The sequence below is a fragment of the Panicum virgatum genome, chromosome 5K (genome assembly GCF_016808335.1).
Source record: "Panicum virgatum strain AP13 chromosome 5K, P.virgatum_v5, whole genome shotgun sequence".
Lineage (NCBI taxonomy): Eukaryota > Viridiplantae > Streptophyta > Magnoliopsida > Poales > Poaceae > Panicum > Panicum virgatum.
This window is the reverse complement of record NC_053140.1, coordinates 6,079,458-6,106,668: the sequence shown is the minus strand read 5'-3', so window position 1 is coordinate 6,106,668 and position 27,211 is coordinate 6,079,458. Positions and strand designations below refer to the sequence as shown.

At 47.5% G+C, this 27,211-nt stretch overlaps 4 protein-coding genes across 7 annotated transcripts; 1 reads left to right on the top strand and 3 right to left on the bottom strand.

Annotated features, from left to right (window-relative positions):
• The first annotated feature begins 9,677 nt into the window (after nt 1-9,677).
• LOC120705918 (arginine--tRNA ligase, chloroplastic/mitochondrial-like) lies at nt 9,678-12,888 on the top strand. 2 transcript variants are annotated; one of them, XM_039990477.1, is made up of 10 exons: nt 9,741-9,813; nt 10,488-10,563; nt 10,758-10,842; nt 10,966-11,167; nt 11,253-11,322; nt 11,793-11,862; nt 11,954-12,043; nt 12,145-12,213; nt 12,373-12,471; nt 12,580-12,888. In XM_039990477.1, the coding sequence occupies exons 4-10, from the start codon at nt 10,975-10,977 to the stop codon at nt 12,688-12,690; spliced, it is 702 nt and encodes a 233-aa protein (XP_039846411.1). In that variant the 5' UTR covers nt 9,741-9,813; nt 10,488-10,563; nt 10,758-10,842; nt 10,966-10,974; the 3' UTR covers nt 12,691-12,888. The 2 variants fall into 2 exon arrangements, with proteins under 2 accessions (XP_039846410.1, XP_039846411.1); XM_039990476.1 differs by lacking the exon at nt 10,488-10,563 and having other exon boundaries at nt 9,678-9,813.
• A 142-nt stretch (nt 12,889-13,030) lies between these two features.
• On the bottom strand, nt 13,031-16,694 carry LOC120705919 (PHD finger protein ALFIN-LIKE 1-like). 3 transcript variants are annotated; one of them, XR_005688095.1, is made up of 5 exons: nt 16,399-16,694; nt 16,246-16,278; nt 15,912-16,134; nt 13,757-15,233; nt 13,031-13,671 (listed from the first exon to the last, which is right to left on the bottom strand). XR_005688095.1 is itself a non-coding variant. In XM_039990478.1 (5 exons), the coding sequence occupies exons 1-5, from the start codon at nt 16,511-16,513 to the stop codon at nt 13,438-13,440; spliced, it is 732 nt and encodes a 243-aa protein (XP_039846412.1). In that variant the 5' UTR covers nt 16,514-16,694; the 3' UTR covers nt 13,031-13,437. The 3 variants fall into 3 exon arrangements, 2 of the variants coding, with proteins under 2 accessions (XP_039846412.1, XP_039846413.1); XM_039990478.1 differs by having other exon boundaries at nt 13,757-13,883; XM_039990479.1 differs by lacking the exon at nt 16,246-16,278 and having other exon boundaries at nt 13,757-13,883; nt 16,399-16,690.
• A 338-nt stretch (nt 16,695-17,032) lies between these two features.
• On the bottom strand, nt 17,033-22,447 carry LOC120705917 (NF-X1-type zinc finger protein NFXL2-like). Its single transcript, XM_039990475.1, has 13 exons — nt 21,106-22,447; nt 20,415-20,528; nt 20,283-20,338; nt 20,066-20,132; nt 19,719-19,811; nt 19,427-19,512; nt 19,148-19,310; nt 18,791-18,991; nt 18,470-18,660; nt 18,236-18,317; nt 17,775-17,981; nt 17,553-17,636; nt 17,033-17,476 (listed from the first exon to the last, which is right to left on the bottom strand). Exons 1-13 carry the CDS (start codon nt 22,318-22,320, stop codon nt 17,309-17,311), a joined length of 2,727 nt encoding a protein of 908 aa, XP_039846409.1. The 5' UTR covers nt 22,321-22,447; the 3' UTR covers nt 17,033-17,308.
• Nucleotides 22,448-23,592: 1,145 nt separating this feature from the next.
• Nucleotides 23,593-24,850, bottom strand: LOC120705916 (protein DOG1-like 2). Its single transcript, XM_039990474.1, has 2 exons — nt 24,260-24,850; nt 23,593-24,199 (listed from the first exon to the last, which is right to left on the bottom strand). The coding sequence occupies exons 1-2, from the start codon at nt 24,782-24,784 to the stop codon at nt 23,798-23,800; spliced, it is 927 nt and encodes a 308-aa protein (XP_039846408.1). The 5' UTR covers nt 24,785-24,850; the 3' UTR covers nt 23,593-23,797.
• Between the last annotated feature and the right edge of the window lie 2,361 nt (nt 24,851-27,211).

Below are 27,211 nucleotides of genomic sequence, written 5' to 3'. Positions count from 1 at the left end.
AGTCGCTCAAGAAGCGCTTCCAGTACAAGGCCAAGAAGCGGGAGAAGGCCTTCCTGGCGCAGCTCAGCGACCTTGATAAGAGCTCCGACACCGACCGCTCTTCTTCACTGACCTCCGACGACGACGACAAAAAGAAGAAGAAGCAGGACAAGGAAGCCACCGGCTTCATCGGCCTTTGCTTGGCGGCCGGTCGGCGCAAGAGCTTCTGCACCATGGCGGGCGAAGCTAATGGTGCTCGTGCGACTTCGGGTGGACACGCTACACCGACGCACTCCGGCTCTTCTCCTAGATTCGAGAGTGATTCAGAGGTAAACTCCACGATCGACCTGTTTGATACAGAGGTTAGGGAGTTGTACGCCGCTCTCGACAACCAGAAGAGGCTGCTTAAGGAAGTAGCTAGAGAGCGTAGAATGCTTAGGGCTGAGCTGGCTTGTGCTAGGGAGAAATCTAGTGAGGATGAGTGCGCTGGCTGCATATCTCACATGAACGATCTTGTTGCTCTCCGTGCCAAGCATGATGAGAACATCGCGAACTTAGATGTTGCTAAGATTTCGCTTGCTGACGTGTCTCATGAGCTCGCTAAGGCCAAGCATGAACTAGAACTGGTTAAGGATGCTCCTATTTTTAGCGATGTGCTTGAATGCGAGGAGTGTCCTATCTTTAAGTCTGATCTACCTTCGTTGCAGTCTAAGTTTGCTACTGTTGTGTGCGAGCTAGAGGAGATGAAGTCTAGGCCAGTTTTGCTTGGCGCTTGTAAGCTTTGTCCCACGCTTAGGTTGGAGCTAGAGGAGAAGAACGCCTTGATCAAGTCTTTTGGAAAGACTAAGGTCATAGAGTCTAGCCCATCTATTGACTGCTCTGTTTGCCCTGGTTTGATCTCTGATTTGGATAATTTTGCGGTAGAGAAAGCCAACCTGGAGAATGAGAACACATACCTTAGGGCGATTATGAGTTGGGTTTCTAGCAGTAAGCCACAGTTGGGCATGATGATCAACCAGTTTAAGCGTGGTGATGGGTTTGGGGTTGGTTACACATACACGAAGTCAGACTTTGACAGGTTGTATGGTAAGATTGGCAAGACTGCTGGAAACACTGCTAGCACGAGCACGCAGCCTTCGCTTGTTGACCCCGCGGATGGTGTGCTTAAAGAACCACCGAAAGCACTTCCGCAGAAGCAGGTTTGGGTTCCAAAGCCCAATGAGCTGAGGAACTCCCTCGACACGCTCTCTGCTGCCACAGCCCAGGTTGCCCAGAAGAAGAGGGCTGCTCCTCCCCGTCCGCAGGCTAGGCCTCCACCTCCCAAGCGTGAGATGAGGTACCACTGCGATTTCTGTGACAGGGAAGGTCACCTGGAGGAGTTTTGCTTCAGGAGGGAGCGGGCTGTGAGGAGAGAGCAGGAGAGACAGAACGCGGACATGTACTCTGCTCGGGTGCATGGTCCTTCTCGGCGTGGTGATAGGCGATATGCTAGGGCGCGCCGTGTTGGTGGAGGTCAGGGAGATGGTGGTGGTTACCGTGCTCCAGCAGGTGGTCGCTTTGCCGGTCGTGCTCCTAGTCGTTTTCAGTACGGCTATGGACCACGGGACCAAGGCTTTGGAGGAGGTTTTGAGGCTCCACGCTTTCCTCGCGGTGGTGTTCGTCAGTCACGCGGTAGACGGGACGGGGGATACGCTTTGTCTGGTTTTGCTAACCCTTCTGTAGAGCAAATGGCTCGACACTGGTTTGCTTCTCACTTTGCTAACCCCAGTGTTGAGACATTTGCTCACCCTTTGTCTCACTACTGATGTACAGGTCGGAGGCTTGGAGAACAGGTGGATCATGGACTCCGGTTGTTCGCGTCACATGACCGGAAATGACAAATGGTTCTCCAGCCTCACCCCGATGCGCTCAAAGGAGTACATTGTTTTCGGGGATAATGGAAAAGGAAAGGTACGTGGACTTGGCGCTGTTCGAGTTTCTGATCGCTTTACCCTGAGAGAAGTTGCTTTGGTTTCGAATCTTGGTTTTAATTTGCTCTCTGTTTCGCAACTTCTTGATGAGGGGTTTGAGGTTCGCTTCAAGAAGGGCTGTTCGCGTGTTTTGGATTCCAGGGGAGATTTGGTTTGCCGGATTACACCTCGCGATCGAGTTTTTTGGTTGACTTCTCTGGAACTCCTTTTGGCCCTTCTCATTGCTTGATGGCTGGTCCTTCTTCTGATTTGTGGAAGTGGCATAGGAGACTAGGACATTTGAGTTTCGATTTGTTGTCGAGACTGAGCTCACTTGGCCTGATCCAAGGATTGCCCAAATTAAAGTTTGAGAAGAACCTTGTTTGCCATCCGTGTCGCCACGGGAAAATGATTGCCGCTTCTCATCCGCCTGTTAATCAGGTGATGACCGCTCACCCTGGAGAATTGTTACACATGGACACAGTAGGTCCTTCTCGGGTGATGTCTGTTGGTGGGAAGTGGTACGTTCTTGTAATTGTGGACGACTTTTCTCGCTATTCTTGGGTCTTTTTCATGAGAACCAAGGATGAGGCTTTCGAGTTTGTTCGAGACTTGATCTTGAGGTTGAAAAACGAGTTACCCCAGGCCATGATAGCGATCCGCAGTGATAATGACACAGAATTCAAAAACGCTCGTTTTGATGCCTTTTGCAGTGATCAAGGGCTCGAACACCAGTATTCTTCTCCCTACACTCCACAACAGAATGGAGTTGTAGAGCGGAAGAATCGGACGCTGGTTGAGATGGCGAGGACGATGCTCGATGAGCATAGGACTCCTCGCAGATACTGGGCTGAGGCGGTTAACACCGCTTGTTACGTGTCCAACCGCATTTTCTTGCGTGCTTTCATGCACAGGACTTCTTATGAGTTGCGGTTTGGACGCCAGCCCCATGTTGACCATCTTAGAGTTTTCGGATGCCGGTGCTTTGTGCTGAAAGATGGAAATCTTGATAAGTTTGAGTCTCGCTCGTCTGATGGTATTTTTCTCGGTTATGCTTCTCACTCTAGAGCGTACCGTGTGCTGATTATTGATACTAACATCGTCAGAGAGACTTGTGAAGTCACTTTCGACGAGACTGCACCGTGCAATTCTTCTGTCTTTGAAGTTGCAGGAGATGATGAGCTCGGCACCTCCATCTTTGAAGATGAGGAGGAAGATGCTGCAGATGGCGATGCTGAGGCTACCATGCGTGCTGTGGACCCGGCTATCTCTGCTACGAGCTCGGACGATGATGACGGCCCCGATCCGAATACGTCTACTTCACGGGGGCTGTTCGAGGAGGTGACTCAGGCTTCACCAGCTGCACCTGAGGAGGCACCAGCTTTGGTTGAGGAGGAGGCGACTTCGACACGGGAAGCACCGCGACACATTCAGCGCCGCCATCCACCTCAACAGATGCTAGGTTGTCTCAACAAGCGAGTCACCAGGTCCAAGGTAACAAGTATCGCTGGCTTTCCTCATTCAGCGTTTGTTGCCTCCTTTGAGACCAAAGATATTGGACACGCTCTTTCTGATTCTAATTGGGTCAATGCCATGCATGAGGAACTTGAAAATTTTGAAAGAAACCAAGTTTGGGTTTTAGTCGAGCCTCCACCTGCTGTAATCCCATCGGAACAAAGTGGGGTTTCAAAAACAAGCAGGGTGAGGATGATTTGGTTGTTAGAAACAAGGCTCGTCTTGTTGCCCAGGGGTTTTGCCAAAAAGAGGGTATTGATTTTGAGGAAACTTTTGCCCCTATTGCTCGTTTGGAAGCTATTTGAATCTTTCTTGCATTTGCTGCTTCCAAGGGTTTTAAGGTTTTCCAAATGGATGTTAAATCTGCCTTCTTGAATGGTTTTATCGAAGAAGAGGTTTATGTGAAGCAACCCCTGATTTTGAAAATCCCAAGTTTCCAAACCGTGTTTATAAACTTCAGAAAGCTCTTTACGGTTTGAAACAGTCACATAGAGCTTGGTATGATAGATTGAAAACCTTTTTGCTGACTCAGGGCTTTAAAATGGGATGTGTTGATAAAACTTTGTTCCTCATGCGATCTGGCACTGATTTTCTTTTGGTTTAGATATACGTGGATGATATTATCTTTGGTGGCTCTTCTCACGCTCTTGTTTCCAAGTTTTCTGAACAGATGTCCAGGGAGTTCGAGATGAGCATGATGGGTGAGTTGCAGTTCTTCCTCGGGCTGCAGATCAAGCAAACTCCTCAGGGCACTTTTGTCCATCAAGCCAAGTACACTAGAGACTTGCTGCGGAAGTTCGACATGAGCGACTTGTCTCCTCAGCCAACTCCGATCAGCACATCGACGGCGCTTGATGAGGACTTGGACGGCGAGGCGGTGGACCAGAAGGAGTACAGGAGCATGATCGGCTCTCTCCTGTACCTGACGGCGACGCGACCGGACATCCAGTTCGGCGTCTGCCTCTGCGCGCGGTATCAGGATTCGCCGCGCACCTCCCACAGGCAGGTGGTGAAACGCATCTTCAGGTATCTGAAATTCACCCCTGAATTTGGTCTTTGGTACTATGTGGATTCTTCTCTAGTTTTGGTGGGCTTTTCTGATGCCGATTTCGGTGGGTGTCAGTTGGATCGCAAGTCGACATCCGGCACTTGTCAATTTCTCGGTACATCTTTGGTGTCTTGGTCCTCTCACAAGCAGGCTAGCGTAGCGCTTTCTTCCACAGAAGCTGAGTATGTTGCCGCTGCTAGTTGCTGCTCCCAAATACTTTGGATGAAACAAACCTTGCAGGATTATGGATTGAGTTTTGGTAGGGTTCCTATCTTTGTAGACAACATGTCAGCCATTAGCATTGCAAAGAACCCTGTCCTACACTCCAGAACCAAACATATAGACATCCGATTCCATTTCCTGCGAGACAACCATGAGAGAGGACACATAGACCTGATCCATGTCCCTTCAGAGAGGCAAACCGCAGATATCCTCACCAAACCGCTAGAGCAGGACACCTTTGCATGCTTGCGAGGGGAGCTTGGGGTTTGTTACCCCTTTTGATCACTGACTTTTCTTTGCTTAGCTTTGTAGGTCTTGTTTGCTCTTCTTTCTGTTTTCTAGGTTTGGTAGTTGCATTGTGCATATGCATTGTATATGGTTGCATTTTGCATTGTCTCACTTGCACTAGCATTCTTGTATACATTGCTATGACTTTCTAGTGCTTGCTAGTGTGAGTTGATAAACTTGATCATGTATAGCTTGCTCCATTGTGTATATGACATCATCTGAGTTAAGCTATTTTGATTTGAAAATCTGAAAACATGATCACCCTGTCTTGGCTACTAGCATGTTAGGGAGTGTTGATATGCTTTGCTATCTTATTCATACTAGTGTGCCTTTACGTTCAGCAATTCATACTTGAAATGATTTAAATCTGATAAAATTGCTTGAACTGTTCTTGAAATGGATTGAAAAGATCCAGGTGGGATTGCTTGTCGCACTGATCGAGCTTTCGGAACGGCTCACTTTGCACTTGTGAGAACCCCGGCAAGGCTGTGCATGACTGAAACGAGTGTTTTAAGCTTCTGATTATCTTTTGGCATAGGCTTGGCCTCGTTGCTAAGTAAAGCATGACAAGCTTTCAACCCCTGGCACTTAGAATTGCTTGATATAAAAATTGATTGAAAAATGAATGTTGGCAACTTGTTTTGGCTGATTTGGCTCACCTGTATGAGTATGAGTAGCACTGCTTTTCATTCCCTACTTGTTAGTGCTAGATCATGGGTGATGCTTTTATTTCTCCTAAACTGAACTTGCCTAGCTCTAGACTGATTTGATATACCTTGTTGAGCTAGACGCAGGTCCTGTTTATGGATGCACACGTGCTTGAGACTAGATGTTGCTCATATCCTTGTATCCCTGAATGCTTTCACTTACACCTCCTGCATTGCATTCATTGTATAGCATCTGTTCAGGGGGAGTTTCAGCTTCAGGGGGAGCTTTAGGTCTTTTTAGGCTTGATGTGTGCATGTGCCAACAAGGGGGAGAATTTTGAGAGAAGTGATCGAATAAGGGGGAGATTTGTTTGATTTTTGAAAAACTTGTTGTGCACAGGGCTTTGTGAGTGCATCATTTTGGGAGAGTTGCACTTGTGAGAGGGAAAAATTTTGCTTGGAGAGTTTCTGCTTTGTTCTTGGCTCCTGGTTTTCCTCGTTTTCTCTCTGCTTCTTGCATGACTGCGTCGAGCGTTACCTCTGTCTTTGAGGAGTCATGTTTTGGCTTTTGATCGATTGCATCGAGTATTTGCCCTTGTCTTAGGGGATCGATCTTTGCTTGAGTAAGTGACTGTTCTTGCCTTTCTGAGCTTTTCGTCACTTGCTTGAGTTCTTCTCTTTCGTGCTTCTTTGTTCTTCTCTGGTTTCACTTCTCTTGGTTCGTTTGTGGTGTGTTGACAATGCACTCATCAAGGGGAGATTGAGGAACGAGAGTACTCTATCCTGCCTGTGATGAGTGAAGTGTCAACCGTGCGGTGTGATCGTGCGCTTGGTCTTTGGATTGCAGGTACACGGGCGTCGAGTGTCGACGGGGAGCTGCCGTGGAGGTGTTGTGGCCGATGGACCGTGCAGTGGACGGCGGTGAAGGGCAGCCGGGACCGGAGCTCGGACCGGGCGGCAGCTGTGGCGTCCACTCCTGGATCGAGGGAGCAAGCGGCGACGGAAGGCGGGTTTCTTGGTTTGCGCCACAAAACCAAAGAGGCGGACGGTGGTTGAAGACGCCAAGTCGTGGAGGCACGGGCGTCAGTCTCGGGACTGACGGAGGCGACGGGCGATGACGGCGTCTAGGGCCTCGCTGCGGGCGAGGAGGTGACGGGCGTCGGGCAGCGTCTAGGGCCGTCAGAAGGCCGAGGCGGGAACGGCGTCTAGGGCCACGGCGCGGAGGCGGGAATCTTCCCGCGCGTGAGGTTTTGGCAGTTTTCTCAAAACCGGCCATCTACCCGGGTTTCGCGGACCCTCCGAAACCGCAGACTGGATCTTCATCAAGACGGCGGCATCGTGGAGAAGACTTCGTTCCGAAGAAAGAACCTTGGCCGTCGGATGAGATCGTGTACAGGGGGTGCTGCAGGCCAACCGGTCTGACCGGTCCCTGGCACCGGTCTGACCAGTCTAACCAACCGGTCTGACCGGTCCAGCGTACCGGTCTGACCGGTCCCGCGGGTATAAATACCCCTTCACTTGTGTTAGGTCAAGTGCGGCTTTTAGAACTTGTCCGTGAATTCTCTGTTTCCCCAGGCCGCCGCCCCTGCGTCTCCCTCCCTCTGTTCCTCTCGTTTGAGTTGATTTTGTCCATGGATTGTTGAAACCTTGTAAGGGATTTGATTGGGAAAGGAGGCTCTATCCTCCTCGTACCCTCTGGGCTTTTGATTCGATTCAATCCCTTGGTTTTGTGCCTTGTGCAATGGATTTTTGATTTCGTTTTTGGCTCACTTGATTGAGAGGAGGCTACGAGTTCTTTGCTGTGATTCTCGTGCTTCTAGCCCTGCCCTAAACCCTCTGGAATCACCAGCTCGTTTGAATTCGATTTCTTGAGTTCTAGAGAAAACCTCATCCCCTTTGATCTCCTCCATAATTCTCACGATTCGTTGATCTTTAGGACAACATCTTTTGGGGATATGTTCACGGGGTAGGGCGAAGCAATCCCCCAAGTTTCATCGATTTTCGTGGTCGTTTGGTCGAGATTCACCGTTTGAATCTAAGTTTTCGGGGGTTTTCTGGGTGCCACCGGTCAGACTGGTAGGCAAGACCGGTCAGACCGGTCCAGCGCACCGGTCAGACCGGTCCAGGCAGATCAGTTCTGCAGTTTTCCCGAGTCGCTTCCGATTTGCTTCGTGGTTTCGCTCGCTCGTTCGAGGCCTATTGTGTTGGTTTAGCTTTTCCATAGCTATTCCAAACTTTGGCCATAACGCTTGTGGGTTTGGGTGATTTTCGGGATATAGGCCGACGTTTGAATTTCGGAAGAAATTTTGATCGGCTCCCATTCACCCCCCTCGGTCGCCGGCTTCGGTCCTTCAACAACTTACCGTGTCCCGTCCTGCAATACGCGGACGACACGCTGATTGTCCTTCGAGCGGACACCGGTAGCGCGCGGAAGCTGAAAGAAATCCTTGACTCCTTCTCGGCGGCAACAGGGCTCAAGATCAATTACAACAAGAGCACCATTAATTGTGCCTATGCACACCTCTGCTCGTCATGTGACAAGGCTGACCAACATACTGGAGTGCCAAGTAGGTTCCTTCCCTCAAACCTATCTTGGGCTGCCGCTTTCTTGTGACAAGCTGCGACTCAATGCATTCACGCCGCTGATTTGCAAGTCTGATCGTTACCTGGCGGGATGGCAATGCACTCTCTTGAACCCAATAGGGCGTACAGTACTGGTAAACAGTGTCCTGGACAGCCAACTTATCTACGCCATGTCCTCCCTGCTACTACCCCAGGGTACACTGGACGCCCTGGACAAGAGACGACGTGCATTCCTCTGGGCGGGGGACGACCACGTTTCTGGTGCGCAATGCCTGGTTGCTTGGGAGCTGGCGTGTCAGCCAAAGGAATTGGGTGGTCTTGGGATCAAAGGTCTTGCAGCTCAGAACAAGTGTCTGCTACTGAAACTTCTCCACCGCCTGCACAACCCTGGGGGATTGGCGTGGGCATGCTGCGTGCGCAGCAAAATCGACATGATATTGATGCATGGGGACATAGCCGGAGTGCACTGGCGCGACCTTGAGGAGCTTCTGCCTATGTACCGTGCAGTTACCGTGTGCAAAGTGGAGAACGGGGAGACAACCAGCTTCTGGTAGGATAAATGGCTATCTCAGGGCCGGCTCATGAACAAATTCCCGCTCCTATACAGCCATGCTACCACAACGGAGGCCTCGGTGGCTGAGGTGCACCGCAATGGGATCGAGCCTTTCCTGGCATCACGTTTTTCTGCCGGTGCCAGGGAAGAACTGGCTGCAGTCAAGGCGATCCTCAAACACCTTGAGCTGATTGACGCCGACGACCAGCGTTTCTCGCCGCTTTCAGAGATGAAGACCGAACTGAAAACAGGGCCTATCTACCGGCTAACCATGCTTGCGACCGGAGCATCAGAATGCCCTTTTGCAGAATTTGTGTGGAAGAACAAGGCACCACCACGGGTACAGTTCTTTGGATGGCTACTGGTGCTGCAACGCCTCAGCTGCCGCGTTAACCTGAAGCACAAGCACATACTGGAAGAAGCTTCGTGCGAGCTATGCAAGAGTGGAGATGAGGACTGCGATCATCTCTTCCTGACATGTTCCTTTGCAGCTCAGGCTTGGAGCAAACTAGGCATGGATACTCAAGGGTGCGCCGTGCAGGAAGTCTAGAAGGTGCCGCGCCCAGCAACAATCCCGGCCAAGCACTACGGCAGCTTTCTTCTGCTAGTATGCTAGAACCTAGAAGCATCACAATGAGGTGGTGTTCAACAGCCTCCCCCCTTCGCATGAGAGACTCTAGTGTGCTTGCAAAACTGATGCTCGAGAATGGAGCTATTGGTGGAAGTTAGCAGACTACGCAGTGAACGAAGCCTGGTGTTTTCTCTTTACGAATATGTAATCCTTTTCCAGTTTTTTGGCCCCCTGTTTTTCCCTAAAATTGCTGAAGACCAAGTGTAAAACTTTTGGCTTGCAAAAATCCCGTTAATCAAAATTCAGGTGGGGGATGCCCCCCCCCCCCCCGTGACCATCAAAAAAAACTGTAGCAAGGGGAAGGCAGATATCTAGCTGCATGGAAAAAAATATGTCAAATCAGTCGCAATGAATTTGACTCAGTGTACAAACGCCTCGGTGTGGAGCTTGAAGAAAAGGTTTAGATGTATATCATGTTTAGATGCATAGCAAAATTGATGTATCTAGAAAAATCAAAACAACTAATAATTTAGGGCGGAGGAAATAGTAATGTAATTGTAGTATATCTGTGCATATGTTCATTTCTATGAGCATCTAACTTATGCTATATTTTAGAGAATCATTCCCTGTAAACTAAATAACTCCAAGATTCTTGATCTGTGGTAAAATGCAATTAGTTTCATACACATTTCCTGTTAATCTTTTTATTCGAGGAATACTAAGATGTTCTGTTTGCAAAGTGTCTAACTCTGAAGAATTAGCCTGAATTTTATTTTTCGCTAAACAACTGTATCCTAGTTTACTAAATTACCATTTGGATATTTTTTTTGGGCTGGTGAGTTCCAAGAGTTCTCAATAGTATCCATCTTCTGTTTGTTTCGGTTCAATTTGCCTTACCAGCAATACTACCAACGTCTCCCTTGTTTCATTAACCAAACTTAACTAATAATGAACAAATATTCATGTTCACTTTTTTCTTTTTTTTGGAAATTCCTTAAGTGGGCTTAACTAAACTGTAAATTTTCTCAGGGAGAAAGCTTTTACAATCCTTACATCCCGCCAGTTTTGGAGGAATTAGCAAATAAAGGGTTGATTACAAAAAGTGAAGGCGCTCAAGTAATATCCATTGCAGGCCAAAAATCCCCATTGATTGTGGTCAAACGTGATGGTGGCTTCAACTATGCCTCCACAGACTTGGCTGCTCTTTGGTCAGTTGTGAAAAAAAAAACAGAAAATTGCAAATTTCTCTCCTTTTCGTGTCTTCACTACCAGTCCAGAGGGCACAAATTCTTGTTACATGTTTAGTGTTCTGCAAACAGAATTTAATAGCTCATGCCGTGGCAATAGTATTGCCCTAGATTTTGTTAACTCAGCTTTGTTCTTTCCCCCTCGAATCATGAAGGTATCGGCTTAATGTGGAGAGGGCAGAATGGATAGTATATGTAACAGACGTAGGTCAGAAGCAACACTTCCATAAGTTTTTCAGAGTGAGTACCAACTACCAAGTCCTACTAGCTTTGTACAATTATCAGGTCTTTCACTCTTGTTAAACGATGAAGACCATTTGAGGGATTTCAATCTGACGGCACTTTTGGTGAAACTTATTGTAGGCTGCTAGCATGGCTGGCTGGCTCCCAGATCGAAACGAAAAGAAGTACCCAAAAACGACACATGTTGGCTTTGGCCTTGTTCTTGGGTTAGATGGCAAGCGTTTCCGAACTCGTTGCTCTGAAGTAGTTCGACTGGTAGATCTACTTGATGAAGCTAGATCTCGGTGCAAAGAAGAACTTACTAGACGCCTTACTGAAAATGGTACCTGATTCTGACCCTTCTTGGCTTTTTTTTTTTAAAAAAATCTTCCTATGGCTCCACATAACACGACGATGATTTTGCTCAGGTAAAATTGCTGACTGGACAGATGATGAGCTGGACATAACTTCGGAGGCTATAGGACTGGGCGCTGTTAAGTAAGTCTGAATTCTCATTCTCTCACCTATATTAAGCTTGAACTACAGGGCAAAGTATCTGTTGATCGATGTCCTTATTTTGAACCCTTTAGAAGATGAATATGAAAGCATTAAAAATTCTCGTGCCCGTCACTAGCAGAGCGAGTCTTCATGAACTTCTTGTAGGCGTGTGCCGGTATAGGTTTATGTGCTCTAGTGGTGTGTTGGTATGTGTAGGTGTGGTGCGCCTGTGTTTGGACACTACAACTTGTATCAAGCTCTGAGGAATAAAAAAAGTGTATATGTGGGCTTTAAAACTAACAACCTCCTTTTATTCTTCTGGAGGGTATTTTATTGCTCATGACTGTTTTTTTTTAGACAAGACTCAGCTTCGAACTCTTTTTCCATTGCAGTAATCGAAATAGTGAAGTTGTGTTTTCAAGCCTGTTTCTGACTATGCTTCTTTTCCCCTCTTATCTCTTGAAATTCAGGTATGCAGATCTTAAAAACAACCGGCTAACGGACTACAAATTTAGTTTGGAGAAGATGCTAAGTGACAAGGTACCTTCATGCACTTTGATATCTTTTGACCTCATAAAAAACCACAGCCTATCAATTTGGATGATGATCACACATATGATTCGATATGCAGGGAAATACCGCTGTCTACCTTCAGTATGCGCATGCTCGTATCTGTTCCATCATCCAGAAAGCCAACAAGGATATTGAAGAGTTGAAAACGGTGAGTCTTCAATTTCTACTTCGAACCAACAAAGACCTGTCCTTGGAGCAGAACATCAAGCGATTGCTGATAGCTGTTGCTCTCTTTGTTTCCGGTTTCAGAAGGCGTCCATTACCTTTGTCCACGCTGATGAGCGTGCCTTAGGATTACATGTAATCCGGTTCCAAGAGGTACGTGTTGGGAGGTTATTAATCCAAGTTCGTTTCATTAGCTCTTGAACTCGGATGAGCTGTGACTAGGAATTTCCGGGTGCAGCAGAGCAAGACACCATACATCTGAGGTAGTTCCAGGAAGTACAAACTGTAAACGCGATATCTTGTGCTGTTTAGGTTGTTGAGCAGGCCTGCGCCGATCTGCTTCCACATTACTTGTGCGACTACTTGTACAGCTTATCTGAAGCATTCTCAAAGTTCTACGCCAGCTGCCAGGTACCATTTACTTATCGCTTTCTCTCCAGATTACCTCGTTTGTATGGACATTGCAGTCCTGCACCAGATGTTGATACAGCCTGTTTCCCCTTGTGCTGATTCCGGCAGGTGGTTGGGTCACCTGAAGAAGCGAGCCGTCTGTTGCTTTGCCACGCGACGGCCGTCGTCATGCGGCAGTGTTTCAACCTGCTGGGCATCACACCAGTATACAAGCTGTAATACATTACCTTGTTGCTGTTGTTGGTCTTGCAGCATAGCCTCTCAACAAAAAGAATTAGGAAGTTTAATGAAAAAATTAGGAAGTTTAATAATAATAAAAAAGAATGTAGAGCGTTCCCTCAAAAATAAACCGCAAAGCTAGTTTACAAATTACGTGCTACATTGCTCGATGTAAATATAAATTTCTTTTTTCCTCTGTGTGCTCCAATTTGCTGGGGCTCTCCTTCAGTCTTTGTACGCGTATGTGTTTTTTTTTTTTGAACTCGTACGTGTACGTGTATGTGATTTTGCATGACTGACCTCTAGACAGCAATAGGCACACCCCGCAGGCCGCAGTAGCTAGTTGCAGCAGTAGGTCCTTATGCAGCAGAGAATAGAAATGTAAGTGGGTTACAAGCATAAGCCAGGAATTCTGCCAACACATCGAGTCTACGCAGTATTACAATTCAAGGCTGCTGCCATTCCTCATAAAAAAGAACGACCCGTAAAGGTGACATAAACAAGCTCTATTCAATACAGCACGCAGGTTTCCTCTTCTTTCACCCCATTTATCTAGGGGCATTCAACTCAGGTGCCTCTGGTTGTCAAATGTCTCATCGTTCCTCACATTAGCTTCATCATAGGTAAAGTAAGCATAAGGTACAACGAAGATAGCTAATCTTGTAAATGGAGCTTCTCCTGCAGGCAAACTTTGCACTGCCACCACTGCAGCATACATCCAGCACTCTGAAGCATCCATAAGCTTTGCTACTGCCTAGCCCTCTTGGAGCTGCAGCTCGGGCACTTGTAATGTTTTATGCTTTCTGCCTTGGCGGGAGTTATCTTGACGCACTTGCCGTGATACCACCTCTCGCAGATGTCGCACCCAATCCAGAACTCATCTGCGCTGTATATACCACCACAGGTACCACATAGAGTTTCACCGTGATCACTGTCATCTTCTCCGTATGCATCTTCTGATGCTTTTCCGTTATTTTCTATCTGTAGGTCATGTGTTTGTTGCAGAATAAGAATGAGTTGAATGTAGATAAAAAGAATGGTAGCAGCAATAACAGATATCTTTTACCTTTACTGAGGGTTTGGCCCTCCCACCATTGTCCATACTGGACCTCTCCTTAGATTGTTGTTGTCTCGCACCGGAGACAACTTCAAAAACAGTTTGCAATTCGTTAATCATACCAAATAAACGTTTCCTATTGGATGACAGTGAAGACAGTTAGATATCAGCAACATTGGCCATCTTACGAATAGAGAGAATGAAACAAACTAATGGCAATGCAGCATATCAAACCTTTCAAATTTACATAAAATTATTCAAAGGCTATGTTTATACTACTAAAATCACAGTGCTAATATTAACATCATTGAAAGAATTGACACATAAGAATTGGGGGAAAAACAGATTATTGACAGTGTGAATCCACATAAGGCATCAGAAGGCCTAATCTGAGGCGCTACTCTTGGTGCAACAGGAAAAAAAATCCAAGCTAGTGTGGGTTCACTTTGATTTAAGACAGCTATCCTCCAAGGTGCTGGTACAGTATTTGCACAGATTACAGTATTCATATGAGTAATGCATGGAAAATAAAGAACTGCATATTGCAGGCTCTAAAATACCACGGCCATGTGCATGAATACACATCATTTCTGATGGAAATTAATATAGAAACCACAACTGCAGCACTGAGAGAACTCTATATCCATAAAAATCAAGTATACAGAAGTTATATAAGATGACAGGTCATGGATGTCAGATATATGCTCCTTGTGTTATTTTTCCACAATCCTCTCGAGTCACATAAGCTTTCCTTTTCAATAAATATAATCAACTCCACCCTAGGCTTCATAGCACATCAGCATTGCACATATTTTAGCATGATCATGGAAAAGTCTATTCTATTTTAGTTTGTATTGATGAAACACAGCTTTCATGAAATCACACTTTATTTGTTGGATTCCTTTGCAAAAAAAGAAAATAATCTGCAAAAGTGGTGTAATGAAACTGGGGGCTAATCACTGTTTTGACCTCAAAATATCTAGAAAAAATAGAAAAATCAAGTTCCTATACAAGATGTAGACTCAAGAGGCTTCTCAGAATAAGACGGAGATTTGCTTTCACGAATTGGGCGGTGTGCAGGAAAAGAGGTGTTGGAAAGATAACAGAGAATATCAGCACAAGTGCAATTCAGTATCTACAATTGGCACAAAAAGTCCTGATTCTCCAGATCCATAACAAGATGGTCAGGTTCTAAGCATGAAACGCCTTTCATTAACAAAAAGTCAGGTATTTCCTTACAGTAGAATGGTAATCTGAGTAGGACGTATCCAGGAACCAGGACACACCACTAATTAACCGAAGATCTCATAAAATGTTTGAAGCAGCTCAGACAAAATATTGATGCACAAGTGGAAAACTAGTCAGATTCGCAGCTTCCACAAAATAATATTTTTCCCTGTGTAAAGCACCTTCTGAAAGTTGGTATTAGATAAGCATTGAACTCAGCCTTCAACTAGCACAAGTCCACACTGGCAGTCTTGGACCACTGTTTACAGACGTAGAACACAGAAGATGTTCAGGCACAAAAGTAACAAGATTTCAGTAAAAGCATGCAGCTACGAGAAATCAATACTCAGCCGACTCACTATCATCACGACATCACAGAAACCCATGAAAGTCTGCTTACTCCAACGACTCACGGCAAACAAGCAAACTTATCACAAGTCTGCTTTATGTGCTTGTGTAAGTCTCTGTAGTAGTGTTTCTTTAGAAAGTAAGCACCCCCCAACTACCCAAGATTTCCGAAGTTTGAACCAGACTTAAACTATCACAGAATACATCAACAGCAGTGCCCTTTGCGTCAGAACTACTGCTAGGAGAGTCAATTGACTTTACCTTCACCTCAGTGCAGAAGTTGAAATCCTATTAAGGAAACATCTATCAAAATTATGCATCCTAGTAACATCATAGGCAACCGAGAATGGCATCTCCTTGCAATCAAAACTATTTCTCTATGAGATCAACAAACTGGCCACATACTCCAAAAACTCCGTCCATTGTGAAATTGCGCATTAAATCCTTGTAAAGGGGAAAAACAAGTAACAACCTACGCTTCCGAAATTTATATCACCAGATCAGTCAAGCACAACAAAAGTATCAAAACCCAACAGAAACACCAACATGAGAGAAGTAAGGCAGTGGGGATTTGTATGGGGCAGCATACCGGTCATTCCGATTGAGCCGAGCAGCGTAGTAGAAAGCGACGGAGAGGAGCCATGAGTCGGAGTGGACGGCGACGAGCGCGAGCCAGTCGCGGCGATTCATGCCGTCGCGCGCGAAGTTGATCCCCAGCGCGGGCTCCGGCAGCTCCGTTGGCACCTCCTCCGCCGGCAGCGCCACCTCCCAGGCCTCGTTCGCGTACCCGTACAGGCAGAGGTTCTCCTTCTCTGCTCATCCCCCACATCACCGCCAACCCAAATCAATCACACCGAAGTTCGCCCGGAACAGGGAAGGGATCGCGTCGGGATCGAGAGGCGCGACGCCGAAGCGAAACTCACCTGGATCGCACTGCGCGTAGAAGTCCTCGACGTCTGCGAACGAGGGAAGCAATCGAGCGCGGTCAGGTACCCGCTCAGGTACCCGCTGGGCGAGGATTAGAGTTCGGGGAGCGAAGGGAGCAGAGGGAGGAAGGGAGAGTCGAGCTCACTGACCGTGGGTGAGGGCCCGGAGGATGGCGGAGCGGCGGGCGCGGTAGTCCTTGAAGATGTCCTCGGCGGAGCGGGGAGGGTAGACAACGTGGCCGCGGCCGGAGGCGGCATCCCCCATGGCGGGCGGGGGGGCAGCGGCGAGGCTCCTCTCGTGATCTCCGGCGAGGTGGTGGGTGAGGTGGCGGTGGCGGTCCGCGGAGGAAGTCGAGTCACTGGTGCGGGGGCGAGGAGAGACGGTCAGATGGGGTGGGCCGCTGGGCGCATGGGGGGCAGAGCCGAGCCGATCTGGAGCGCCGGACACGCGAGGAAAGCTTGCTAAAGAAATGGAATTTTATATACCTAGAAAAATGGATTTCGAAGTGCTCTCCGGATGCGTTACTGGAATTTTATGAAATTCACTTGGAAAAGAATTTTATGAAATTGCAAAGAAGTTCCTTCAAAGTTTGAACTCGATTTGTGTCTCAAAGTTATCCTGGTTCTGGAGATGACATTATCAGCAAAATATAACTGTCATCACGAAAAAGCACAAGTACTATGATTTAATAACCTGAAACAAACGACAATGGGCAATCAGCAACACTGGCAGCATGGAGCGCAGAAATGCACTTGGCTAAATCGCTTCAACGGATGCTTCGAGTAATTCACAGATGTCCTTGGCATATAGTAGAATTGATGAAGTATATATTGGTTGTATAATATGTTCATTTACAACAATACACACTCGTAAAAACTAAGAAAATACATGATATAAACAGCAAATACTCCATTTATAATATACTGATACAGAAAAACAAAACGGTGACACCTTTCACTACCATGACTCCAATCCTCCGGAACTGAATTCCTAATTGCTACTTATTGATCCAAATCTCCAAACTGATTACTAGGTGCAAAATAACTCTAAATCTTTTTCCTACAATGTTGCACCCCTCGGATGCCTTTGTCTAGCCCTCTGCTCTTCCATTTCATTCATCCAGTCAGAAAGCCAGAATATACCCTTCCACAAGAGGTACAATCCAGCTGCGATGATTATAGATAGCAAAATAATCAGTAGCACCCTCATCACATAGGCCTTGACTTCCTGCGAAATATAAAATTTGTTATAAGGAGCACAGATTTCAACGAAAGCAGCATATTTTGTATTCTACACTACACACCTGGAATTTTGATACTTTAACCTCTTGTCCGCGGTCCCGTCGCTTCCTGCGTTTGGGCACACTTGCAACTTCCACAGCGGGGTTCTATAAGGAAAGCACAGGAAATGAGGGGGGAAATGCACCAATAGCTACAAATTTGATGCTTGATGGTAAAAGCATCTGCAATGAAGAACAGAATTCAGACATGCAAGGTTTTGTATTTAAAGGTGTGCGATTCAGTACCTTGGTCTCCTGACTTTTCCGGAGATGCAACTCAGGATCGGGCACCTTCACCTTTTTCTTGCAGTCTTCGCCACAGGCAATCAAGCCAGCTCCAAACTGGCTTTTAGGTACTTCTTTTGGATCACGACCAGAATTACGGTATTCCTTAAGGACATCTTGACATATCCACTCTTGTTTCAGCATGTTGCATGCACAACGTACATTGACCTTGATAGATAGTATAAGATATTATAGATTCAGTATATGTATATGTATAATTGAACAAATATAATTTAACCAAAGGTTCAAGCTGCAAACAAACTTTGCACTATATTGAACTTCTCACTGGACTACAGTCCCAGCAGAAAAGCATTCTAGAACCACAGATTAAGCACTGTGCGCCACTAGAACATTACTCTGTTGTTGTTCCACACTAAACACTCTGAAAGTCTGAATAATTATGTTAAGAGCCTCAAACATACCTTTTTCATGCACTGATCAACCGATGGGCACATACCAGGGTGACATACTTCTGAGCACAGATGGGGACAATTCGGTAGCTTCCTGTTCAAAAAATATGTTCAAATACTTGATACAATAAAAATAAAATATAAATAAAGTTATAGAAATTTGTGTTCAATTTTAATAACAACAGATAAGTTCACCAACTTCAAAACAGAAACAGTTAGGAGCCAGGAAGAGGTTTCGCAACTGACCTATGACATGGGCCACCACATGACCTTACTTTAAGCTGTTCTTTAGCTTTTAAGTTGTTAAAATACACACACTCGAAAGCATGTACCATAGCACCACAATAGCATGGTTTTTTAACAAGGACTTTGCAAGGTGGACAGTCGCTCAGATGGCATGGCAAAGGGCAACGATGTGAACAAGGAGGCTCCCTAACCTGAAACAAACATTAGAGTCAATATCCTGCATCAAGCTCAAAGGCATACAAAACTGCAATAGCTTCTTCATATTAAGCTTTGTTAAACAAAATAAACCAAAGTTGTTATATATGAAATAGAGTAACAGACCCTTTGACAAGGAAGATCGCATTGTTCACAAGGCTCAGCAAGTGCGTTCTCTTTACTGACAGATGCTATTGGATCTCCTTCAGGCTGATTCAATGGGACCTCTAACACATGGCAAGATTTTGTACAATAATGGTTGCCACAAAGAAGAGGATTCCCACATAAATTTTGACAGGGAAACGGCCTCCATTTGGAACAAGGCATCTGCAACAAACAGAAGGGAAGTGTATGTTTTCTGTACTCTGGTTTGCAAGCAGGTATCTGTGTGCTGCACACAAGCTTGTGTCCACCACACACACCAGCGGGAAAGAGGGAGAGTAATAAATCGACCAAAAGACCACAGTATTAACAAAAACTTACAGCTCGTTCTTGGCCAAGATGCTGACCAAAACATGGCCCTAAAACCACCTCTTTGCATGGTGGGCACAGTGTTCCAGGTGTACATTCTATTTGCTTTTCCATTTTCTTTTTTGTTGGTTTTAGTGTGAACTCGGGGTTTGGAGGAGAAATAGGGCCATGACACCTGTGTAGTATGATGTGAAGATTGTTAAGGCATCAGAGGAAGTGACACCTTGCTAGACAGCCAAATACGAGCACCATTGAATGCACATCCATTGTAGGTGAAAGTGAAACACATACCTTTCTTTACATGTGTGGCCACAGGAAAGTTCTTCTCCACAGGTCAGCTTGCAAGGTGGGCAGGCTCCATAGTGGCATTTGTGGGGCTAAGGGAAGAGATTAAATATCATATCAATTCCATGAACCCATTTGTAACAGCTAAAGCACCCAAACCTACTATTACATTATAAATTACTTACAAACACAACGCCAAACAGCTGAAATAAAGACAATCTAGGCTCTACCACATGAACCCAATGTGCGCATATTATGGTTGTACCCCATGACAGTAGAAGAAGACATAGAAGATTACCCGGCATTCAAGCTTGTGCCTGCAAAGGCGAGGTATATTGCATTTCTTTGAGCATTTGGGTGGTTTCTGATTTTTTTCAGTCCCACAAGGAACCTGCAATAGAGTTTACTTTTTAATCTCGGTAATAAAACTTAGCAACAATGGTACAACTATTTAACACGATAGGCAGAAGTTGAGACGGGAGACACTTCTAAAGTTTTGTACATTTCCCTTTGTTTTAATAATTAACTTGTGTGATGGGCCTAGAAACAAATTTTAGCATGCAATCTGGTTCAATGAAGCAGACAGCAGAAAGATAACTTATTCAAAGAAAATGAATGACAGAAATGGAGTCTACCGAGTTCCACCTCAAAGCATGTTTTCCCACAGGCGCAAGAAATAGTCTTCATCAGAGGACAAGGAGAACAAGCACCTCTGCCAAACAACAAAAGAGATGTTAACAGAAGAACCAAGTACATTTGAGCATTAGGAAGCATCCATTTAAAAAATCGACATTTTGGCAAAGTGTGCTGTACTGTTGTGCAAGCATATGGCTCAAAATGTAAACTTATTTGGGGAGAGTACCTGTGGCATGGTGAAAGGCATTTATGGTTCCCACATCTGAGCTTCCTATCACAAGTCTATAAAAAGATATATCTTTCTTTAGTGCTTGATAGACATCTAATAACATGGAAAAGAAAAAGAAAAAAGATGCACCTCAGAGCAGGGTGGACAATCGCCAGCACAGCAACGTCGTTTACAAGCATGGCGTCCACAGTTTCGCAAGCGTTGACATTTCCTTTCACACGTCAATTCTTGGTAGCACGGCACCTGATGCAGTGAACCGCAAGAACAAGAGAGCTTAAGAACTTGCATTCTAGTACTTTATTAATTAATAGCATAGAAGCATACATGACTAGCTATAAAACCAACATTAGAGGAATTGCTTGTAGCATAATATACTTAGTGAATTTAGAAGAGTGGAAAATGAGAAATCACTACTTAACTAACTGTTACTCTGTTAGGTAATTTGCATTAGAGTGTAAAAAAATACTCTGTTAGGTCATCTGCATAAAAGTGTAAAAAAAATCTGCCATTCAAACCAATGAAAGCACAGAGGCCTCCAAACATCCAATGTAGGGCTGTAGGGTAATTGATCTAAAAGACTTGTATAAATTATCTACGAGTTTAATTTAAATAAAACTTATTTACAAGAGCCCAGAGCATTGTTACTTACATAAATAATCGACAAAATTTCAGAGCATCATCACTTGATTTTCATATTAAGAGAACTAATGCTCATACAGTCTCTAAAATCTAAACTGAGTTTTCCAACGTTAAAAAAAAAACTGAGTTTTGCATTTTTCATGATTTTATCCTTCACAAACGTGCTGTATAAGATGCATACCTCCTTCTTCAGACCCCCACAACGGCAGGACTTTGTGATCACAAGCCGGCAAGTCTCATCACAAGGACCACGATGGCACCGCTCAGGGCACCTGTGCCGTCCACAACCAAGCACTTTCTCGCAAGTAGACCCGCATGTGGCAGCCTCCGCATCGCACTCCAACTTCGGATAATCTTTCTTCCCACATGGGCAAGTGCGCCGACCTCGGAGTGGACATTCGCCACATTTACCCCCATGGCACCCCCTCTCACACCTATGCTTCCCACAATCTAACATCCCACCACACTCCCTCTTGCACTGGAAAACACTTTCAGAGCATAATTTCTCCTCCATTGTCTCTCCACATTCACATTTGTGTTTTCCCCTCACTGCACACGGCGGGCAGGGCCCGTCATGGCAATTCACTGGACACCGGTGGAGTCCACAGCTAAGGCGTTTGTTACATTTCCCTGCACAAGAGTAACGCTGATGTGCGCAGCGTCGAGGCTCCCGGTGCGCCCCACAAAAGCAGGGCGCATTAGGGACAACAGCAGGGCATGGTGGACACGGCCCCGGGTGGCACAGCAGTAGGCAGGTGTGCTCGCATCCTGAGTCGAGATTTGCATTGAGGCGGCGGCCGCACACGTCGCCGCAGGAGTGGGGGAGGATCCAGGGGTCCGGAGTCGGGTCTACTGTCTTGGAGCAGAAGCAGAGGTAGGAGGTCGGAGTCTGCGATTTGGGGTAGGCGAAGCGGCACTTGGGGCAGCCCCAGGTTGGGCACGGCACGGCTGCGCCGGAGGCTGACTGGTGGGCCCATGACTGGATGCAGGGGAGGTGGAGGATGGCAAAGCAGGATGAGGAGCATGACCAGACTGGATCGGAGGGGCGGATGGGGTCGAAGCAGATCAGGCACGGCGGCGATCGGCGGCGCGCGGCGGAGGAGAGGAAAATGCCGACCTTCGAGAGGTCGGCCCCCTCGCCGGCAACCGAGAGGTAGGCGGAGACTACGGAGGCGGTCGCCGAGTCGGAGGCCGTGAGATCGGCCTCATCCCCGGAGGAGGAGGAGTAGGAGGAGGGATCGGAGTCAGAGGCCGCGCTAGGGTTCGCCGCCGGGGGCGCGGGTGCCGGCGACGGCGAGGGTGCTGGTGGGCGGGCAGTGGCTGCGGCGGCGGTGGAGGTGCGGTTCGTCTTGCGGGAAGAGGATCCGGCTGCGGCGGCGGCGTAGGAGGACGGCATGGCCGGCGGCGTGGTCGTCGCCGGAGACGGTGGTGGTGGTGGTGGTGGTGCGCGCGAGATAGTATGCGAGCAGTGGGCAGCCTCTTTTGCAGGTTGGTAGATCCTGTGATCCACGATATTTTCCTTCCCTTCTCTTTTTTATGAACTGGGCCGGATGTTTTGTGCTTTCTTCATTTGGTTGGGCTTTTGGATATCCCCCAAAACAGCAGGTCAACAGCCCACAGTAATCTTGGACTTAGTTGAATTATTATCCATTTCGCTTTGTTGTTTTTGTTGTTTGCCTGCGCTAATCTTCGCAGTCGCGCGCGCGGGCGGGTAGGTGCCGTTTCATCGCATAAGAGTTTTTTCGTGTGCAGCCTCCTCGATTCCCTTTTTGCGGCCCACAGTTTTGGCCCAAAGCTTTGCATGCGGCCTACTTTTTTCCCTTTTTCCGTTTTTATGTTCCACGGCAACAATATTATTTCTTTTCTATTAAACAAATTTATTCATTTGTTTGTTTAGAGGCAACAATTTTTTAATCAAAATTTATTATGTTCCAAGTTAATAATTTTTTGTTCCACAACAACATAGTTGATTTGTTTCTATTAAACAATTATTTTTTCCAAACAAATTTTATGCTCTAAACCGTATTTTGGAAAACAAACTCATTTTTTCCAAGTAAAAATTATTTATGTTCCACGGCAACAATGTTATTTCATTTCTGTTAAACAATTTCATTCATTTGTTTGTCTAGAGGCAACAATTTTTATTTTTGATCAAAGTTTATTTTGTTTCCAAGTATTAAAAATTAGCATCCGATGCGCGTGGATCGGCCGCGCCACGCGCGGGAACAAACTGTCAGGTCTTCGGGATCTTATCTTCAATTCTTCACAGCTTTGGAGGAGCTAGCTAGGCAGTGCTCAATTGTGCATTCACGGCTGCGGCCGTTGGACGGATCTGATGCTGCCTGCAAATAGGACGGTCGAGGTGAGGTGATTAACAAGGACAGAGACGAATTCTATTCACGCGCTTGTGAAATGAATTGGGCCTCGTCGAAATTACGGCCCAGAAATTAATTAGCACCCCCGAACCAGCTTCCTGCGATGGATCACATCGCAGTCACGCGGGTTACCCCTAATGGGACCCTTCGCCTGCTCTTCAATTCTTGGCGAATGCTCGCGATTTTCTTTTTCAAAATGTCAGCTGGTATTTTTTTTAAAAAAATGTCAGTTGGCATTTTACATGATTTCATGCTCTTCCAACTAAGTACAGACCCAAATATATATGTAATCATAGAATTAGTAACCCGCTGATTAAATACTACTCCGGCAAGGCAGAAATTATTCTGAAACAAAATAGTTCGACTTCGCAGATCACAGTTCATACTACCCAACAAAACAACTCGGTACTCCAGAGAGTCAGAGACAGAGACATCAGACATGGCACAAGTGCACACCACACGCGCGAACACAAAATAAACAAATTATCAGAGAGAGCCTTATCGGGAGGACAGCTCGTGCTGACCAAACCAGCAGCCACGCGCCGCCGCTTGGGCCGTGGAGGAGCGACCAGTTAGCAAGCGAGCGGCCAGGCCAGCTGCCACGCGTCGCGACGGCTGCTGCGGCGGCGGCGCGGCGGCGGCGCCGGCGCGCCCATCCTTGCGGCGCCCGAAGTCGTGCACGGCGAGGTGCAGCTCGGCGGCGGCGAGGAGGAAGTGCACGGCCTGCGCGGGGCGGAGTAGCGCCACCACCCCGCGCATCGTCTCCAGCCGCAGCGCGTCCGCCATCTCCAGCACGCGCTTCATCCCGTCCGCATTCGCCTGCATCTCCCGCTCCATCGCCTCCGCGTCCATCCCGCCGCCGCCCGCGAGCTCCACCATCTTCGCCGTCGCCAGCGCCTCCTGCACGTACGCGCTCATCAGCTCATGAAGATCTATTTTTATTTTATTTTTGTGACGGACCTGTGCGCTCGCGGCGGCGTCCTCGATCTCGCGTTCCCTGTTGACGGTGCGGCGCTGCAGCTGGTCGGCGGCCTGGAGCTCGTCGGCGCCGAGGTCCCCGAGGTCGCCCTTGAGGCTGCCGCCGTTGAGGAAGTTGGGGAGCTGGTGCTCGAGCTGCATCCCGGACTTGGAGTAGAGCAGGTGGAGCGCGGCGGTGGGGCGCCAGCCGCCGCACCAGAGGTACAGGTTCTCGGTGGTGGAGGTCCAGGACGGGGAGAACATGCGGATCACGTCGTCCGCCGCGGCGGCGGCCTTTGTGCGGTAGTAGTGCTCGTAGTGGCCCAGCACCCGGCCGACGAGGCAGCGGAGGTCGGCCTCCGGGGTGGCCGGGTCCGCGGCCGCCGCGGCGCGGAGCTCGGCGAGGTCGCGGGACTGCTCGGCGATCCAGGACTCGAAGAACTCGGAGAAGAGCTCGGTGGGAGGCGACGCCGGGGAGCTTCCATTGTGGCCGCCGTGAGCGGGTGGTGCCGGTGGGGTGGCGGCCATGGCGATCGGTGTGGACAGCGGTGGTGGAGGATGTCAAGGCTCATGGCTCCGCTGATAATGATGGGAGGGGGCTGTTTATAAAGGTGGCCCATGTCGGCCGTTGCTTTGGGCCCACAGCATTTTTCTTTGCCCTTTTATCTTTCTTTACCAATTTTATATTCCTTTTGTGACGTTTTTTATCACATCATTCTAGTTTGTGTGTGTGGTCGGCAACGTCCCATGTAGGCATGTAAAGCATGGAGAGTGGGACAAAGAAAATCTTTAGCCTGGATGTCCTACTTCGGTGCACCGTACCTTTGGCCCGTGGCTCCTTGATTAGTTAATTCATTTATTCGTTCGTATGTACAAGCCCATCTCCTTGGTAAGTTTGGAAGGTTTTTCCGAAATTTGTATTCAGTGTGCGAGATTATGCACGGGATGCTATCGTAGAAGAGGTGGAGCGACCGCCAATGCTACAGTGCCCGCGTGCACCGGTCGGAGGAGTGCGAGTTAGGGAAGGGGTGAGAGGTGGGGAACATGGAGGTGGTCGAGGCGGTGGAGCTTATGGTTTCGGATTTTCGAAGTTTTAATAGCCACTGGCTTAGAAGAAGAAGGACGGCGACGGTTGTCATGAGGTGGTGGCGGCTCGGCCGGGAGGCGAGGTGGCATGGGAGCTGCACCGCTGGCCTGATGGGGCGAACAACTGGCAGGCAGTGGTGAAGAGAAGGTCGTAACGGAAGAGATGGAAATAGCAGTGGGTGGTGGGCGGCAAGCCGTCCTTCTGCGTTTATTTCGCCTAGTCTCACACATTGCGATAATTGATGCCTTAATTTTTACATAATTTTATTTATTATCGCGGGTTAGAACATCTCCAAGAGTTCTTGTATCTATGAATAACTAAAATCTTGATATAGTTATTATGTAAAACAAAATAGTTAGCGAAAAAGGTATGAAATCCGACAGCTTCTCCAAATACAAAAAGGAATGGCTAGCGCTCAGCGCTAGACAAAGATGACTAGCGGCACCTCTAGATAAAAAACGAGGATAGAAGACAAAGTAGATAGAGTTTCTGTTGAATGAGATTTTTTGTCTTTTTTTTCTTTTTTAGCTAACTCACCCAAGATACAAAAGCTCTTAAAGATGCTCTTAGTTTCTCATAATTACCTTAGTGGTAGCTTAGTAGAACCATGTCACGTGAAGAGCTAAACCCTGGGTTCTACAACCCTCTGACTAGTTTTCTAAAAAAAAACAAACTAACCCCCATGACGACAGATGGAGTACGTATGGATACGATGTACGATATCCTACCATATGGTTGACTATCTCTCGCCGCCCTGCTGCTTGCACCGCCGGATACAGCCGCCGCCGCTGCACGCTCCGGCACCGGCAACCAAGTGGCGATTAAAAGTAACCCCGATTCCCGGTGCGGCGGCGTGCGCGTCTCCCTGACCACGAGCTCAACTCGATCGAGCGGCGGATGCATGCAGCCGAAAGATCTCCCTTGATCAGGACCCCTAGCCTGGATAGCCGAACACCCTCCTGCCCATACAGTGCCGACTTGGTGGCGATCGGATAGCTCGGATTCCCAGAGCCAGAAGATCTCTTTCGCCGTCGCGTGTCAAACAAAGAAAGAAAAGAAATCCTTTTTTTTTGGGTAACAAGGAGGGATGCACTTGCGCTTGCAGTCTGCAGCTTTGCTGGTTCCTTGGGAGCGAAGGAAAAAAAAATGGAGGAGGGCCGGATGAATCAGCAGCAGCTGACGAGTGACGACGGTGCACGGATGCAGCAGCAGGTTCCGGCGCCGCGGGCGACAGAGCGAGCGAGCCCGCACACGGTTTTGCGTTCGCGGTGGTTTCGCGAAACCAGCTGCAGGCTCAGGGCTGCAGACGGGGCCGGCTCTGCCCGCTCTGTGTGCACGTTCGTCGGCACCAAGCCACCAACTGATCTTCCTTCCTGTCTGTCTTCGTTCCTATCACAAGCCAATTCCACGGACCACCCAAAAAAAAAAATCCACGGACCACGGGGCTGGCTGCTTCTACTGACAAGCTCACATGGTCAGCCATCGCAAATGCTTGATCAACCGGTGTGCCATTGTTCGCAGAATAAAAATAGACAAAAAAAAATTATTTGGATTGATACCATTACAACTTTCATAACTTGAAAATATACTACTACAATTCATTATATTAGAGATATGCCATTAGAATACCTCCTTCTCCTACTTGGGCCCATCCGCAGTGTATTCATTCCTTGTATTTTCCTGTATAGATATTTTTACCCCTCTCTACATCCATCTATCTGGTACCCTGGCCACCACTGCTTGTCTTCATCTCGCCGCGCCGCCGGGCTCCGAGGACGCGGCCACCTCGCCCCGAGGCTGCGCCTGCCGGGCCGCCTGGTAGGACGCACCGCCCTGCTGCGGGAAGCAGGGCCACCCCACCGCCTGGA